The sequence below is a fragment of the Gymnoscopelus microlampas genome (genome assembly GCF_963454915.1).
Source record: "Gymnoscopelus microlampas genome assembly, chromosome: 18".
Classification (NCBI taxonomy): Eukaryota; Metazoa; Chordata; class Actinopteri; order Myctophiformes; family Myctophidae; genus Gymnoscopelus; species Gymnoscopelus microlampas.
Window position 1 is genome coordinate 4,362,670 of NC_139955.1, and position 18,644 is coordinate 4,381,313.

Here is an 18,644-nt window from a genome sequence, read left to right on the forward strand (position 1 = left end):
GAAGTGTCTCCCAGACTCCCAATAGCGCAAACAAAAACCTCTCATCAAACGCAGCGTATCAGAACAGACCCGCACAAATCCTGTTGTACCACGAACACAAAATCTACCGTGACAACTTAATTTCCCCTGCAGGATCAATAAAGGTCTGTCTGTCTGTCTGTCTGTCTGTCTGTCTGTCTGTCTGTCTGTCTGTCTGTCTGTCTGTCTGTCTGTAGCTCCAACAAACCCAGCTAGGGTACGTTCACACATGCGTGACTGAAACAGCCGTTCACTTGGAGAGGTGGCGCTTCCGGTTTGCGGTGCCTTGACACATTACGTGAAGCAGCAAAAACTATGACAACAATGATGCACCCCACACAACAGCGAAGCGGTTTGACGCCTCAGTATTTGTGGGCTACACCCGTTCGGTCGTACATGTGTGACCGTACCCCTACGCTAACAAGTCAAACACAAACAAAATTGTGAGTAGCCTAACACAAATGAGAAATGAAATAAATGCTTACAAAGCCAAACAAACAAGCTTCCATTTGTTACAAACAAAATAGACGAGACATTTGTTAAGACCAGACTCTGAACCAGTATCAATAAGAGAGACAACCAAATAAACCCAACTCAAGATATTAACAATTAATCCAAGAAATGACAAAAGGGGATGTTGTGGAGTGTGAGTGGATGTAATGACATGTATGATGTACTGTAGGGTTGTTGTAGGATGCATAACCAAACAAACAGGAAACTAAACAAGAGACGTGCAGCTGGTTGAGCGACTCAGTGGACCCAGTTTATGATTATGTGCCATTGGGATTCCCCAGGTCCAGGGGAATCCCATACATAGCCATGAATACATAGACGCTGCATTGGCCACCTGGGCTGTGCGCCAGGGTCGGCCCCAAATTAGGAGAGGCGGCTTGTCATAACTCCACTGCAAGACATATACCAGAGTATGTCAATTCCTGAGATTAAACGTTTTTTTTCCTGTTTTGGCACGAGATGACATTTTTTTTAAATTTAACCAAGTATTCTATATCATAACATAGTTATACATGTCTAACATTTGTAGCAAGCCAAACCGCTTGAAAATAGGTCTAGAATTCAGCGAGTTATGACGACAAAATAGATTAATTGTGGAGGGACCTCATGCTTCAATAGACATACAGTATATGGGGCATACATGCATTAAGGAGGTACGGCTTGTCCCTGCTAATATGGCGGCCGTGGTGATGATGATGATGGATGCAATGTTCTAATGACCAGCAGCAGCCAGTGAGGTTTCTATGTGCATACATCTACGAATCCCGCCTCCTACCGGCTAATAGACACAACCAGTCCAGTTCACACATGTCCAGATTTAAACGTTCGTTCAATTTCTCGGTGGATTAGGAATACTATACATTTTGGAAACTTCTGAGAATATCAAATCAGAAATTCCAAGTCGTGGAAAAAATAGATGGCATCCTAAATCTGTTCTAATTAGCACCATTGGATTTCCTGACCCCAAAAAAATATATATTTAGCTTCTGGAATCATGATCCTAAATCATCTAGAAGCCAGGCATCTAGTATGGATGCCTCCTGAGCGTCTCCTATAGGGAGGTCCTCTGTGCACGCCCCACTGGGAGACGCCCCCCTTGCAGGGGACAAGACGAGGGAATTAGATGGCCTTGGAACACCTCAGGATCCCTCAGGAGGAAGGGGCTAATGTTGCCCGGGAAAGGGAAGTCTGGAGCTCTCTGCTGGAACTGTTGCCCCCGCGACCCGACTCCAGATAACCGGTTGAAGATGGATGGATGGAAGTATTATTAAAGATCGCCGTTTTTCAAAATCCAAGACAGACGCCATTTTGGCTTCTGCACAAAATCAAGTTAGCAAAAATGGATAGTTTTCCTAATCCCCCCGAAATGTTAAGGAAATTACACAAGGAATCGGACTAACAGAACAGGCAAGCAACCAACAACACAAACACACAACCAGCAGGGGAGCCAGAGAGGACGTGACAGACAGACGGACGGACAGACAGACAGACAGACGCAGGGAGACATGGCAGGCAGTATTCTTCTACCTGATGTGGCTGCAGCACAGTGAGCACTATAGAGTCTTTACAGCGTCTACAGAGAGGCAGACAGACAGGAGAGAGTGCACTGGGTTAGATAATAATGCTGCTGTGGAAACAGAGAGAGACAGAGAGAAAGAGCCGTGGTATTTGTAAGACATTCTTCTGTGTTTTTTTTTTTTTATCTCTGCCATTTTCTCACTGTCCTTCAGTAGCTTGCAGGCTGACTCATCCGCCGTTGTGTGCGGATGTAGCCCATGCATGCACTGTTGCACATGGATCCATTGTCCAAATGCAACCTAACTTCAAACTCACTGCCCCCCAACAGAAAACTCACTACAAACTACTGGGGTGACACAAAAATCGATCATCGCTCAACTAAGTGTATACGGTTGAAGTGGTTGAAAAGTTTTAAGACAACCGTGACCTTAAAATAGAAAGTGAAATCAAATTGTGGCCCACCATCGGCCCATTTATAGTCTCGTTATTAAGAACGGGTGCACAGTATTTACATATGCGTTCAGAACACATTGCTTAGATCTCTGTCTAAATGAAGGTTCAACCATTTCATCCACTAGACCTACAGTATACACAATAGGCTCTATGCACAGCAGCCATATTATCACTTCCTTCAGGTGTTAACAATGATGCTATAAAGGCTCTGTTCGATTTAGTGTAGCACAGTAGTTCCCAGACTTTTTCATTTCCACGATCCCCTTAACTCTGAGAGTGTACAAATGGAATCTGAGAGTGTGAGTGAGAGTGAGAGTTCCATTTGTACACTCTCAGAGTTACACACCCGTAAGGGTCCATTTGGAACCCCCTCAAGAAACCACGAGGGTCCCTGGACCACTGGAGCACTGGTGCAAAACCCGCCAACCGAACCGAAGCCTCCGCTCCAACAACACCAACCTTCTCATTGTCCCTCCATGGGCGACCGGGCCTTCTGTTACACAGCCCCATGTCTGTGGAATGCCCTCCCTGACCACCTGAGAGCACCACAGTCCACTGATGCTTTTAAAAACCTACCTTTTAAAAAAAGCATTTTTCTAATTTTCGTGGACTTCTGTTTGTTTTAATTTCTAATTTTGGCCCTTTAGTTTAGCCTAGTTGGGTCTCTTGTAATTGTTTTGTTAAATATGCTGTTTTTATGCCTTGCTTTTAATCTGTAGCACTCTGAGATTCGTGAGAATGGAAAGTGCGTTATAAATAAAATGTTTTATTATTATTAGTGTTTCCAGTGAGCCAACATGCACAATATCAGCATCCTGACACTGTTTGACCAGAATGGAACAGAGCCTTCATTAGTATCATTGGCAACAACTGTGAATTCCTTCACAATATGGCTGCTGTGCATAGAGCCTATCACCCACAACGCTACGTCCCGACTGACAAAAAACGACTGCAATACCCCCATGGTTTCCTGTGGTATTGCACCTTACGGATGCGTACCTTTCACATCCGTAAGCTTTGAGACAATGTGCAGAATGATGGATACAATGAACGCAGAGTACGGAGGGAGACGCTCCATTCGTACCTGTACTTGACGTTGAGTAGGGATGCTCCGATAGATTGGCCACTGATTTAAATCAGGCAATTTTCACAAAAATTGGCTCGATCAGTGGTTGCCAAATATTCCGATCCGAAAAGTTGATTATTTTCCAGTCATATACTGATATGTGCCTGGAAAAGCTCATTTGTTTTTGCTAATAAGCTAAATAAAATAAAACATTTTTGGAAATATTAGCCTTTTTTAAATCCCCTTACGCACAAGATCGGTACTGGTATCATCCGATTCCGAGGAAAGAAAATATGTGATAGGTATTGGACACAGAAATCCTGATCGGACCATCCCTAGTATAAATGGGCCTTATAGAGAACCAAAGTCTGACATCACTGCCGTTATTTTTTCCATTGAAAATACCATAGGCTGGTCATCTTAGATTGCGTCATATAAGAACTGTGTTCCAAAAATAAACAGTCAAAGCATCAACTGACGGTGAAAAAGTACTAATTTATCCAAAGAGTGTGAAAGTGAATACATTTTCTCTGAACACAGAAGTGTAACTCAATATCATAAACGACACAGAGTGCGTGACCTGACATCACGGGGCTGAGGTGTTTACTTTTGGAACACAGTTCTTATCTGACGCCATGTAAGATTTCCCTATTTTTTTTCAATAGAAAAAAATCCTTCCGTGACCCAGGGGTAGCAGGAGTGTCAGGACTTCGGTACTCTATAGAGACACATGCGGACTACAACATTTACACCCACAATTGAGACAGTGCACCCACGCAAGGTCCGTTAGAACGATGTACTACAGCTGTCCATACAATCTCTATGAGAGGATATGAGACTTAGGGCGGATTCACACTATGGCCCCGGGTGCGCACCCTGGACCACTTGGCTGATGTTGTGATAGTGTGAACGTTGCGTATCGTTCCCCGAAACGGATCACCGTACCGTACCCGAAACCACCTCCGGAGGTAGTCTCGGATCCGGATCATGCGTATTCGAGTACGGAACGATGCAATGTGAAGCCATCCGTACCAACAGGAGGAAGTGGACTGCTAATCATATATCATTTATATATTTTTATAATGACACATTATTTTAGCTGGGTTATACCTTCTCATAGTTCTACTTGAATGTTGACAAGAAATAATAATCCCGCTAGTGTTTGAGTAGCGCGAGCCGTGAAAAATAATAAACAAAAAACACATGTGTAGCGAACGCGTATATAAGGATAAATATACTAAGGATTAGTCTGTGACGTCACTGCTAAAATCCCAAGGATGCGTCCGTGACGCCAATATCATATTAACAGAGATAATGTTACATTTCATAACTCAAGACAACGTCAGGAACACTGTCAAACTTTATTATTCACTCTAGTGACTTTTCTTCTGTGAATGACATTCTCTCTCCCAAAGCCCCATAGTCCACAGCGCCCCCATGAGGCACATATTTACCATTACTGTTAAATGAAATGGTCTCGAGTCTTGGCCAGTGTGAATGCTGGCCAGCTGGGAGAAGCCAGGCGTACTCGGGAACGGTTTGATTCAAACGGACCCAGTCTGAATCCGACTACCTTTACAATGATCCTACATGAACTAGAGACGATATGGAGTTGAATAAAAATATGTTTCCAAATGTATAGAGTGTCTTTATCAGCATATCTTCTTGCTTTCTCTGTTTTTCTCTGTTTACTCTTGTTTTAATGTTAACACAGCAGAGGGGAGACAGCAGACTGACAAGTAGTCGCATTTCAGTGACATCACTGTCTTTACGAGCGCCGAGCGCCGACTTAACAGGGGAATTCTCATCCCAGTCTCGATTGATTTAGTTCCTGTCTATATTTTGAACATCTCATAGTACATGAAAAATAAAAACGTGTGGGTTTACCGTTGTTGTATTAACTTGCCTGAATGTAAGTTGGGGAAATAACCCAAAACTAAATGGAGGAGTGACATATACCGACATTTTCAACTACTTAGTAAATTCTCCAGGTTAGTATTATATACTATAGACTTGCAAGATGCTGTTTGGATAATTGTCCAAAATAAATAGCTTATAACAATGATACATGCGAGACACAAACGTATCTCGGTATTGAAAACCTCAAGGGATGCGTCCATGACGTATATACCATGCGACCACTTAAACTTTAGATTTCAGATGCTAGAACTTTTGACTTTTCCATACACTGATGGAGTATATTATAGTATATTGTGTGTTTTATATTAAGATGACAGATATGGGACATTAAAAAGGACAAATCAAACAAATGGGACACTTTATTAAGAACACAAAAGAAAATCGCTACAACCTCAGTAGTCAACCAGTGAAATTACGGTATTTTACGATGCCTCTCATAGAGATTGGGTTGACAGCTGCAGTACATCGTTGTAACGGACCTCGCGCGGGTGCACTGTCTCAATTGTGGGCGTGAACTTTGTACTCCCCGCGTGTCTCTATGACTCCACCGCCCCACCCCACCCCACACACAAATTCTAATAGGCTCTATGCACAGCAGCCAAATTATCACTTCCTTCACAGGTGTTACCAATGATACTAACGAAGGCTCTGTTCCATTTAGTGTAGCACACTGTAGTTCTCAGACCTTTTCATTTCCACAACCCCCATAACTCTGAGAGTGTGAGTGAGAGTGAGAGTTCCATTTGTACACTCTCAGAGTTACACGCCCGTAAGGGCCATTTGGAACATAGACATATAAAGGTAGACGCCTCCTCTGGCTCTGAAGCGTGTGTATCTCGGACGCACTTCCGCTTCCTCTATGCTTGTGGGGGCCAGCTGGAAACTTCCGTGTGCGTCACAGAAGGGGGCGTTCGGTAGGCCAATCAGAGGAAGGTGGGGGCGGGACAACTAGATTCTGACAAGTCCTGGAAAAGACGCACTGTGATTGGCCAGTAGTCAACTCGCTGTGATTGGCCAGTGCCCGTCCCCCGGAAATATGGTGGCCACCATACCAAGCACGTCGCTCCAATGAACTGTAGAGGCCAATGAGGTATCTAGGTTTCTATATCTATGATTTGGAACCCCCTCAAGGAACCATGGACCCCAATTTTAGACCCACTGGTGTAGCAGAGTGTTTCCAGCGAGCCAACATGAACAATATCAGCACCCTGACACTGTTTGACCAGAATGGAACGGAGCCTTCATTAGTATCATTGGCAACACCTGTGAATTTCTTCACAATATGGCTGCTGTGCATAGAGCCTATTCAAAGGGGCTTTATTGACATGAGAAAAAAATAAAACGCCCCCACACACACTACCACTGCCCCCCCCACCCCACTAACTTACAAGGCCTATGACTCCCTGTAATCCCCACCCCACTATCCTCTCTGTGGGGACAGTAAAGGATGTTACCTTACAAGGTCTATGACTCTCTCTCGTGGCGCGTCGCTCACCGGCTCCTCGTTGATGGCCAGGATGTGATCTCCTGGTAGCAGGTTGTTGAAGGACGGACCATCTGACGCACACACACACACACACACACACACACACACACACACACACACACACACACACACACACACACACACACACACACACACACACACGTTTGTATTGTGAGGGGATCATTATTTTCCGATGGCAATTTTCATTAATGTAATTTTGATAAACAGATTTTGAGCCTATATCAACTCATTTAGCTGGGGAACCCCCTCAAGGACCCCTGGGGGTTCCTTGGTCCCCAGCTTGAGAACCACTGGTCTAAATACAATCCCCAGCCCTGGCTAAATGATGCCATCCTGATCCGAGCCCATGAGGCAGGACTGGTAGAGTGGAGAAAGGAGGAGCTTAAAGTTTATTACGACATCCTGAAAGACATGTTTGGTTTTATAACAAGATACTGTCAACACTGTGACAGCAAACTGTTTTCTCCAACCGCCTCACCAAAAACCGTCACAGGCCAAAAGCTATTTTTGACACTGTAAATGCAGTACTTTATCCTCCGGTTACTGCCAGCCTCCATGTGTCCCTAAGAGCCTATGTGATTTTCTTTTTCCGGACAAGGTAGCTGAAATTAAATCAGACATTTCACCTTTTTTCTAATGACCACTCTGTCTCTGCCGTGTCTAACTGCTGTCTTATGTCAGTTTGAGCCTGTGTTTCTCCTGTGTCTGATAGATATAGTTTCCCGTGAAACCCACAACATGCTTCCCCCAATCCCCCATGCCTCCTTAAAGAGCCTTTTGACAGTTTCGAACTAGCATCCTGTCAATTATCTGTCTTGGTTCAGGCTATGTCCCATCTTATTTTAAACATGCTGTGGTTCAGCCTATTATATACAACAACAACAAAAACCTTGAAACCACAGACCGATTTCAGACCAATTTCTAAAATTACCCTCCTGTCAAAAGTTCTCTGAAACGTTGCATTTCATCAACTACAGTCAATACTCAATGACAATGCAACCCTAGAAGCCAGTCTTGGTTTCGGAGCACAACATTGCACTGAATGTCGTGTTAAAAGTAACACATGACTTATTTTTAACTGTTGACTCTGGAGACTGTGCTATATTAATTCCGCGCGACCTCAGCGCTGCATTTGACACGGTCGACCACAAAATTCTGACTTCACGATTGAACGCGGGGTTGACATTCAGAAGACATTTTCAGTTAAGACGGGTGATATTTCATCCTCCCCGGCCTCCGTCACCTGCGCGGTCCCTCAAGTGTCAATTCTCGGTCCCTTCCTATTTTCACCGTACACAGACAGAGATACCGTGTTCTGTGATGCAGGAACCCAGGGGAGCCTGGGTTCCATTATCCCAGAACACGGTATCTCTGACTTTCCATCTTTACACCAATGATATATCCAGCGGTCAGTGGTGGAAAGTAACTAAGTACATTTACTTAAGTACTGTACTTAAGTAAAATGTTGAGGTATTTGCACTTTACTTGAGTATTTCCAATTTCCAATACTTTCACTTCTACTCCACTACATCTCAGAGGTAAATATTGTACTTTTACTCCACTACAATTATATTTGAAACAAACATTAACAACTTTGGCCCTATTTTATACATACTGTAGGCTATTTGAAAATAGCCGATCTACAAGCTCACAACGCGTCGCATCGTGACGCGTTGTGAGCTTGTAGATCTGCTATTTTCAAATATTTTAGTAGTTAAGTATATTTTGATGCCAATACTTTTCACTCAAGTAATGTTTTTATTCAGGACTTTTACTTGTAACATTATTAGTATTTCTATATTGCAGTATTGGTACTTTTACTTAAGACTTAGGACTCATTTTAAAGTTTTATTATTTGTTTAAAAAAAATGAACCTGAATGGACTAGCACCACCCTACAGTATTATGCCAGAGCTAATCTGCCCCTTTGACACCTATAGGCAACTTAGATGGTCTGACCTGATGCTTCTGAGGGTCCCGCGAACCCGGTTGAAGTAAAAGGGTGATTACACTTTTTTCAGTTGTTCCTTCCCTGTTAGCTTTGCCCCTTCTCCAGACACTTTTAAAACTCTCCTTTTTTCATCCAAGGACTGTTGTCACATCTTCAGTGTTATTTTATACCATTTACATGTTATGCAGTTTTAACAAATTATTAACCCATTAAAACCGGGAACACATCTGTGTAACCACTTTAACCATTATTTTATACTTTGGCTATTCAAAAATAGCAGACATACAAGCTCATAGAGTGGCACAGAGCGCCGTGCTACGAGCTTGTAGATCTGCTATCTTTTTTTGTTTGTTAAAAAATCGTGAAAAGTTGCTATATGCTATATTTATCAGTGGTTCTCAAACTTTTTCATGTCAAGGACCCCCACAATTATATGATAGCCACGGACCCCCATCTCAAAATATTTTTTTCCAGGGACCCCCAGAAGCAAAGATTTGAGTTAACATTGTATGTATACATAGATTTGCACACATTTTCATGATTGTTTTCCTAAAAAATAGCTCATGGAGTGCCGCGCTATGAGCTTGTAGATCTGCTATATTTGAATAGCCAAAGAAATCTAAAATGGCACAGTATGTGTTCCCGTATTGAATGGTTAATAATGTTACATTTTGTGCGTGCACGGAACACACACACACACACGCACACGCACGCGCACGCGCACGCGCACACGCACACGCACACGCACACGCACACGCACACGCACACACACACACACACACACACACTAACCGGTGGAGACAGAGCGTACGATGACAGGGCACTGGCTGCCTGCGATGAAGCCAAAGCCTTGGCTGGGGTGCCTCTGGATGGTGACCTGTCGACTTGAGCCAGGAGTCAGGCTACCACTGTCCATACCATCCTGGCCCTCCTCTAACATCGCACAGCTGCACACACACACACACACACACACACGCACGCACACACACACGCACGCACGCACGCACGCACGCACGCACGCACACGCTCACACACACACACACACACACACACACACACACACACACACACACACACACACACACACACACACACACACACACACTTTTGTTAGAAACAGAGAATAAAGCAGCTGAAACAGAGCATGACGGTGATATTTAAGACAGTGGTTCTCAAACGTTTTGATTCCAAGGACCCCCAGTTTGCTATATGCATTAGGCGCACGGACCCCCATAACTCAGAGTCCATTCGGTTCCTGACTATCAATAAGTCAGCTGGGGACCCCCTGGAATCCCCTCAAAGGAGCCCTGGCAGTCCCCCCCGGACCCCACTTTGAGAACCACTGATGTATAAGGGATAATTCACCGGGAGCGAGTTGAAATGACCATACACGACGTGGGGGGAGCGCGAAAGAAGGTGATATTGCTGCCATTTTTATGTAGATGAATGATAAAAACAAAACCGTAAATACTTTTTAAGCTTTTAAAAAGCTGCCGAATAATGGCATCACTCTTCCCCCCATTTTTTTTTTTATTATTGGTGTAAAATAATCATTGAAATAATTTTGTCGCGTCCAAAATTATAGTTTTGTTTACTTCTGTGAGCTGACAGCCAGCATTATTTTAGCTGAGGGTAGGCTGTAGGTGAGTGGGTAGAGAGTCGAAAGGTCACCGGTTCGCCGCCCCTGTCCTGCCCAGTCTGTGTGTCCCTGAGCAAGATAATTAACCCCTAATTGCTCCCCGGGAGCTGTGTTAACCCTTTAAGACCGGGAACGCATCTGTGTGTCAATTTTAGATTCCTTTGGCCATTCAAAAATAGCAGATATACAAGCTCATAGCGCGGCACCGAGTGCCGCGCTACGAGCTTGTAGATCTGCTAATTTTTTTTATCGTGAAAATTTGTGCAAATCTTTGAATAAATATTTGTAAGCGAACATTTGTAACTCAAATCTTTGCTTCTGGGGATTCTACAAATCTCATGTGAAGGGCCCCCAAAATTATATGTATTTGTCCGCGGAACCCCATCTCAAAATATGTTGTTCCAGGGACCCCCAGAAGCAAAGATTTGAGTAAAAAACAAAATCGCTTTAAACAAATATGTATTCAAAGATTTGCACTAATTTTTCAAAAATAGCAGATCTACAAGCTTGTAGTGCCGCGCTATGAGCTTGTAGATCTGCTATTTTTGAATAGCCCAAAGAAATCTAAAATGACACAGATGCGTTCCCGGTCTTTAAGGGTTAATAGCACCCACTGCTCCAAATAGTTAGGATGTTTAAATGCCAGGGGACACATTTCAGTGCAAATGTACTGTGACAAAACAGAAACTAAAGGGGACAAATTGTTTGATTATTATTATCAACAATGCTTCTGTTTTTGTTGCACGTGGTACTTTTCCCCCCTAAAGATACGCGTCATATCATGGTGCAAAGTACACAAGTGCTGCCTTGTAGACCTGACTCAGAGAAATAAGGAACCTTATGCAATAGAGGCGCTGCGATGTGGAGTGCAGTTCCAGTTAAATGTTAGAAAAGTGGTGCATGGTTCTCGTCCATTCATCGAATGTATAGCTACAGTAAAGTCCAGTGTGTTCATTTGTTTTTATAGCTGTGCACAAATTGTACTTGTTCGTTCAATGTGTACTTGTTAGCAGCGCTACAGTATAAACTAAGAATAGATCTACAGTACTGACATGTGATGTGATTGTCCTATGGCATGTGGCCAGTGTAAAGTAACTAAGTACATTTACTAAAGTACTGTACTTAAGTACAATTTTGGAATATTGTTTACTTTACTGGAGTATTTCCAATTTTCAAAACTCTAACTACTACTCCACTACATCTCAGAGGCAAATATTTTACTCCACAACAATTATTTGAAAACTTTAATTAGTTACTTTGTACATTTAGATTATTATTAAAAAACATACTTTACCCACTTGAACCCTATATACATTTTGGCCATTTAGCAGATCTACGAGCTCACAATGCGATGCGATGTGAGCTTGTAGATCTACTATTTTCAAATGATGTTTTATACATTTGAAAACGTTTGAAATGGGACATTCTGCATAATGAGTACTTTCTACTTTTGGTACTTAAGTACATTTTGATAGCAATACTTTTGTTCTTTTTACTCTGGAAAGTGTATTTCCACATTGCAGTATTGATACTTTCACTTTTAAAAAAAACACCACTGCAAAGTGGCTATTGTTATTTTCCAGTAGCCTACCGTGGTATGAATATTACTATGGGGAGTTACATTTGTGGTGAATCACATTGTATTCATCACCAGATGGAGGTGAGTATACCTGTCACATGCGTTTGTGTGTCCATCCTGGACCGTGGCCATCCCCTGAGAGGAGGGAGGAGCATGGGGCAGGGTCGCACTGCAGTGGACGCTCTCTGATTGGCAGTCATTCACCTGAGGGACGAGACACCATGAAAGATGCAAGAGAAGCAATATCAGTAAGAGACATCTGACAGTCCTTCTTGCGGCAGAGTAAAAGAAAAAAGGACTCGAAAAAGTAATCGAGCAGCTGTCGGCGGTTTCGGAATTGAATTCATTTTCAGTTTTTGAACTTGGCCCCACCGCACAGAGACGGAAAATTACAAATATTGTACAAATTTAATTTCATGGACTGCACTCGCAGACATTTTTTCTGTTCTGAAACTGGTGCTCTGCCCTTTATGAAGTTCAGATTTGTCGTGAAATATTTATAGGCTGGGACTCTCAAATTCTCACTCGCAAACAACAGTTCACAGGCCCTGTGATCTGTCTGAAAGAGCAGCTAATATTCACCCCCCTACAACCTCAGTATAACCTCACCACAACCTTACTATAACCTTTTGATTGATTGATTGATTGATTGATTGATTGATTGGTTGATTGGTTGATTGATTGATTGATTGATTGATTGATTGATTGATTGATTGATTGAATACTTAATATTAACACGATTATTAACAGTACAGGAAGTACAGTCAAATGTAATGCTAAAAGGATAACACAAAAAGCCCACGGGCCAAGTTTCCATTGTGATCCGTTATTCAATTAATCAGTAATACATAATAATACATACAAATACCATTACATTAAACCCTGCACTGTCTATTATGGGCTCCTGTGCCAAAAGTACATCCAACATGTGCCGTGATTACTTTAACACTAATTTACATATTTATTGTAAGTTGCTGCTCACTTTTCTTTTTTATTTTTTTTATTTTTGGGTTTTTTATGCCTATATTGATCGTATACATGCACGTGCACACATAGACATCAAAGGGGGCTTGAGCCCCTGCCCTTTTGTCTGTCGGTAAAAAGTGCCCTTGTCTCCTCTGACTGTAAACTGTAGAAACCCCTGCGCCCGTTGGCCTCGCACCTGCAGTAAAGCTTACTTAATTGAGCCCCGTGCCATGCAGTGCTCGCGCAGAATTATAGTTGATTTACAAGCTCACAACGCGTCGCAACGCCAGGCATTGTGAGCTTGTAGATCGGCTATTTTTTGGGTGCGCGATACCGCCCGGCAAACGAAGTCTATTATACACAATCGAAACCTAAATGAGTGCACAACTGAACGCAGTGAATGCACGCAGAACACGGACCAATTGTTTGAGACAGATTAGGTATGTATGGACAAAAAATATATATATATAGCTGTTAATTTGAAATTACTTGTCAAGCAGGAGCCCATATATATCTCTCTCTACCTCTCTCTCTCTCGCTCTCTCTCTCTCTGTGTCAGCACAGCAGCAGTGGTGGGAAAAGTACTCAATTTCTTTACTTAAGTAAAAGTACTCATTATACAGAAGAATAAGTGGCGTCGTTAGGCGGGGGCTTCGGTGGCTATAGCCACCAATGTTTTATCCAAAGCCACCAAAAAACATTATTAAAAAATGTTTTTTTTTAATTTTTTTATTATATATCTATAACCCTAACCTAACCCTACCCCTAACCCTAAAACCGAAATAAAGTAACAAAAAATGGGTAAAAAAGTACCCGAATCCGACGAATATCCGCAAAATTTCGCGCGCGCAAAGCGCGCGCAGGGGGACACATGCACGCGCGCTGCGCGCGCGTGCATTTGTCCGTGCATGTGCCCTTTTGAAATTCCAGCCCCTGCCTCTCCAAATCTCTCTGCACGTCTCTGATCGTATAGTAGGTTAACATGAAATGGGGATAGAGAGATGGGGAGTGACACGCTGCAAAGGCCGTCGGGATCGGGATTCGAACCCACGACACACTGTTAGGCTACATTGAGCCTAGGTGCCGGGACCGCTACAGCCTCCCTGCAACCTCATTCCTCACTGCAGCCTCACTACTACTATAAAAGTACTCTAAAACCATTATGCATTCTGCAAAAAAAGAGCCATTAGAATAGTTAACAAGGTAGGCTATCTGGATCACACAAATATACTGTTTTTACAATCACACGCCATGAAGTTCATGGACCTTGTCGAATACAAGACTGCACTCATTGTGTTTAGAGCAAGACACAAGCTATTGCCAGGTAACATACAAAACATGTTCGGTGATAGAGAGGTGGGTTACAATTTGAGACGAGAGCTTAAAGGAGAATTTCGCCCGACAGTTTTCTTACCTTTATTACGATTTTATGATATCCTAGGACGAGTTGTACAGTACAGAAATTTCATAACTCAATAACGGGTCTGCCGCAGTTAAAAACCCGCGCCTTTGGTGCTTGCTTTAAATCGCGTATTTTAATAGCTTTTTTTAAACGTTTTTTTTTCGCGAGAAATCAGATGTTTATATATATGTTTTGTATTTTATTTGTCTTTTTTAAACAATGTTTGAAATAAAAAACATTCATAGTATTTTACATATATTTTAGAAATTGTATTTGTAAATGTTATTTGAATTAGCAATAAAGGATAGGAGTGGACTAGACGTTTTTAACTTCATCCTATGCCCTTTTCGAAAACCCCAGAGTACATGTATTTGTTTTCATATTTTATATTTCTTATTTTAAGTGTATTGTTTATTTTATGTATTTCTTTTTGTCTTTTAACAGTGTTCGAAATAATCAATCAATCAATCAAGCAATCAATCAATTTATTCATTCATTCATTCATTTTCATTCATTCATTCACACAACCTCACTACAACCTCACTCCGCACTGCAACCTCACTCCTCACTGCAACCTCACTCCTCACTGCAACCTCACAGCAACCTCACTACAACCTCACTCCTCACTGCAACCTCACTCCTCACTGCAACCTCACTCCTCACTACAACCTCACTCCTCACTGCAACCTCACTCCTCACTGCAACCTCACAGCAACCTCACTACAACCTCACTCCTCACTGCAACCTCACTCCTCACTGCAACCTCACTACAACCTCACTCCTCACTACAACCTCACTCCTCACTACAACCTCACTCCTCGCTGCAACCTCACTCCTCACTGCAACCTCACTCCTCACTACAACCTCACTCCTCACTGCAACCTCACTCCTCACTACAACCTCACTCCTCACTACAACCTCACTCCTCACTACAACCTCACTCCTCACTGCAACCTCACTCCTCACTACAACCTCACTCCTCACTGCAACCTCACTCCTCACTACAACCTCACTCCTCACTGCAACCTCACTCCTCACTACAACCTCACTCCTCACTACAACCTCACTCCTCACTGCAACCTCACTCCTCACTGCAACCTCACTCCTCACTACAACCTCACTCCTCACTGCAACCTCACTCCTCACTGCAACCTCACTCCTCACTGCAACCTCACTCCTCACTGCAACCTCACTCCTCACTGCAACCTCACTCCTCACTACAACCTCACTCCTCACTACAACCTCACTCCTCACTGCAACCTCACAGCAACCTCACTACAACCTCACTCCTCACTGCAACCTCACTCCTCACTGCAACCTCACTGCAACCTCACAGCAACCTCACTACAACCTCACTCCTCACTACAACCTCACTCCTCACTGCAACCTCACTCCTCACTGCAACCTCACAGCAACCTCACTACAACCTCACTCCTCACTGCGACCTCACTACTCACTGCAACCTCACTATACCCTCACTCCACTACAACCTCACTACACCCTCAATCATCACTCCGCTGCAACCTCACTACAGCATCACTACAACCTCACTACCTCTCCATGCTGTCCAACTCCATTAACTTACAAAACAGCCACGTACACAATGAGCACACATGCTCACACAGGCACACACATGCTCACACAGGCACACACATGCTCACACAGGCACACACACGCTCACACAGGCACACACACGCCTGGTTCTACACATCCACACAGAATGCCTTTGAAGCCTGGCAGGCAGGACAATGGAAATGCTGAAACACACATTCTTATTGGCATGGAATGAATGTGGCAGAGAGAGAGAGAGAGAGAGAGAGAGAGAGAGAGAGAGAGAGAGAGAGAGAGAGAGAGAGAGAGAGAGAGAGAGAGAAAGCGCGCAGGACAACCTGTGGCTGTGATGCATTTATTGAATTTTCTCCTTTTAATTGTCATTTTGGTAAGCTGCTTATATATACACACACAATACAGACATGGGATGCATAGCAAACATTAACATTATGTATTTGTGTGTCAGCCTATGTAATAGTCAAATTGATTCGTCTATTGTCTGTATTTCACACGGTAACCCCCCCCGCCGGGTTGATTTAGTGGACAGTAGTAACAATAACAGCAGCTCTCGCAGATCTGATGGAATGCGTAAAAGAGAGACGATGTGTAAACTCTTCTCTGCACGGCTCGGGTTGAGTGATGGCGAGCAGATGAGAGGCTAAGGAGACGCTCTCCTTAGCGGGGGCTATATTTATGCCGCTCTCCTCGCTGAGGTCACAAATCTTGGCTTCGTCACCGCCGCAGCAGAGTGCCCGGAGGGGGAGGAAGGAGGGATCATTGACATTCATAGCGGCAGCAGCGGCGGCGCGATCGCACAGCATGGCGTGATGGACGGCCCGAGTCGCGGCCGAGACTTCCACATGGTGATGACGCAACAGAATGGCTGCTCCATTCCAGCAAGTGGGGGGGGTGTCGAGAGAGACTGATGGACTAGAGGACTAGAGGACGGTGCTAACCACTTGAACCCCGGCACCCATATCCTGGGTAGAACATTTGGCAAAAGTAGTGAGCTAGTAGAGATTTGGTGTAGGCCTATAGACGGAAAAGTATACAGTCGCGAATCAGGTCCCTTTCACTAAGACTAGAGGGGTGCAACAGTTAATCAAACTAAATTATTTAATCGATTTAGACCCTCCAGAAAAATGCGATAAAAAAAAAACGTGTTTCTTTGAAAAAGAAGAAAAAGAAAAAGAAAAAGAAGAAGAAGAAGAAGAAGAAGAAGAAGAAGAAGAAGAAGAAGAAGAAGAAGAAGAAGAAGAAGAAGAAGAAGAAGAAGAAGAAGAAGCGTGTGAGAGAAATGTGTTGTCAGAATTCCCAGGGGGAATGAAAGGCAGAATAATCAGCTTCTCCTTCGGCTACATGTAATAATCCTTTTTCACAGGCAAGGAGCAGCTGGTGAGGCGTCATTTGTCACCACGCGGCGCCTTTGAAACAGACAGGTGATCTTTCGCGAGTTGGCGGAATATTGAATACCGAAATTTCATTCGGGGCTAATCTTTCTGAATGATTAGCGTTAATTGAAATTCGAAGCGCACGTAACGGGTTGTTGGTCCAAAAGAAAGTCATCCATCCGTCATTCATCTCACATAATGCGTCCATATCCCACGACAGCAAGCTGAGATCACGTGGTGAGGCGTCACCGTCTCCACCAGGCCGAAAGGCTCTCTGCTCCGTGTGTGTGCAAGACTCGCTTGATATATATCTCAGTGGTGGAAAAAGTACTCAAATGTTTTACTTAAGTAAAAGTATCAATACTGCAATGTAGAAATACTCTGTTACAAGTAAAAGTCCAGAATTAGTCAAATGTTTGAAAATAGCAGATCTACATGCTCACAACGCGATGCGACGCGTTGTGAGCTTGTAGATCGGCTATTTTCAAATAGCCTATGTATAAAATAGGGCTGAAGTGGCTAATGTATGGTTTATAATGTAATAATTGATATCTGCAAAGTAACTAGTAACTAAAGTTTTCAAATAATTGTAGTGGAGTAAAAGTACAATATTTGCCTTTGAGATGTAGTGGAGTAGAAGTAAAAGTATAGACAATTGAAAATACTCCAGTAAAGTAAAAGTACCTCAAAATTGTACTTAAGTACAGTACTTGAGTAAATGTACTTAGTTACTTTACACCACTGAATGACACCATAACGCGTCCCCACATCTCCACAGACAAACACGCATTCAGCTGCACGGCCGACCTTTAGACTGAGAGAGAGAGAGAGAGAGGGAGAGAGAGAGAGAGAGAGAGAGAGAGAGGTAGAGAGAGAGAGAGAGAGAGAGAGAGAGAGAGCAGCGGCGGAGGAGAGATTCTGTCAGGCACCGCTTCCCCAAGGACATCGCGGCAGGCCTGCCCGTTGCCATGACGACGGAAGGCTCTCGCTGGCATGTCGTTGGCCTTGGGGTGGACAGAGCCGAGCAGACGCCGGCTGCATGGAGGAGAATGATGATGATGATGGAGAGATAGGATGGAGAGTGTCTGTGTCACTACTGTTTGGTGACCCTTCTGACCCATGGCTGTGTCACTGCATGTATGCCTACAGGGAGCATGGGAAGTGAAGTCTG

General features: G+C 43.4%; 1 protein-coding gene across 1 annotated transcript in view; it reads right to left on the minus strand.

The window, feature by feature from the left end:
- Positions 1 to 12,361, minus strand: part of frmpd3 (FERM and PDZ domain containing 3) — a gene marked incomplete at its 3' end in the record, with an annotated part of 52,500 nt that extends 40,139 nt beyond the window's left edge. Inside the window, exons 1-4 of the mRNA XM_084085804.1 lie at positions 12,255 to 12,361; positions 9,738 to 9,892; positions 6,943 to 7,045; positions 2,059 to 2,104 (exon numbers count right to left, since the gene is read on the minus strand). Of these exons, the coding sequence (XP_083941930.1) occupies positions 2,059 to 2,104; positions 6,943 to 7,045; positions 9,738 to 9,892; positions 12,255 to 12,295 (345 nt within the window). The 5' untranslated portion in view covers positions 12,296 to 12,361. The remainder of the gene's footprint in view (positions 1 to 2,058; positions 2,105 to 6,942; positions 7,046 to 9,737; positions 9,893 to 12,254) is intronic.
- Between the last annotated feature and the right edge of the window lie 6,283 nt (positions 12,362 to 18,644).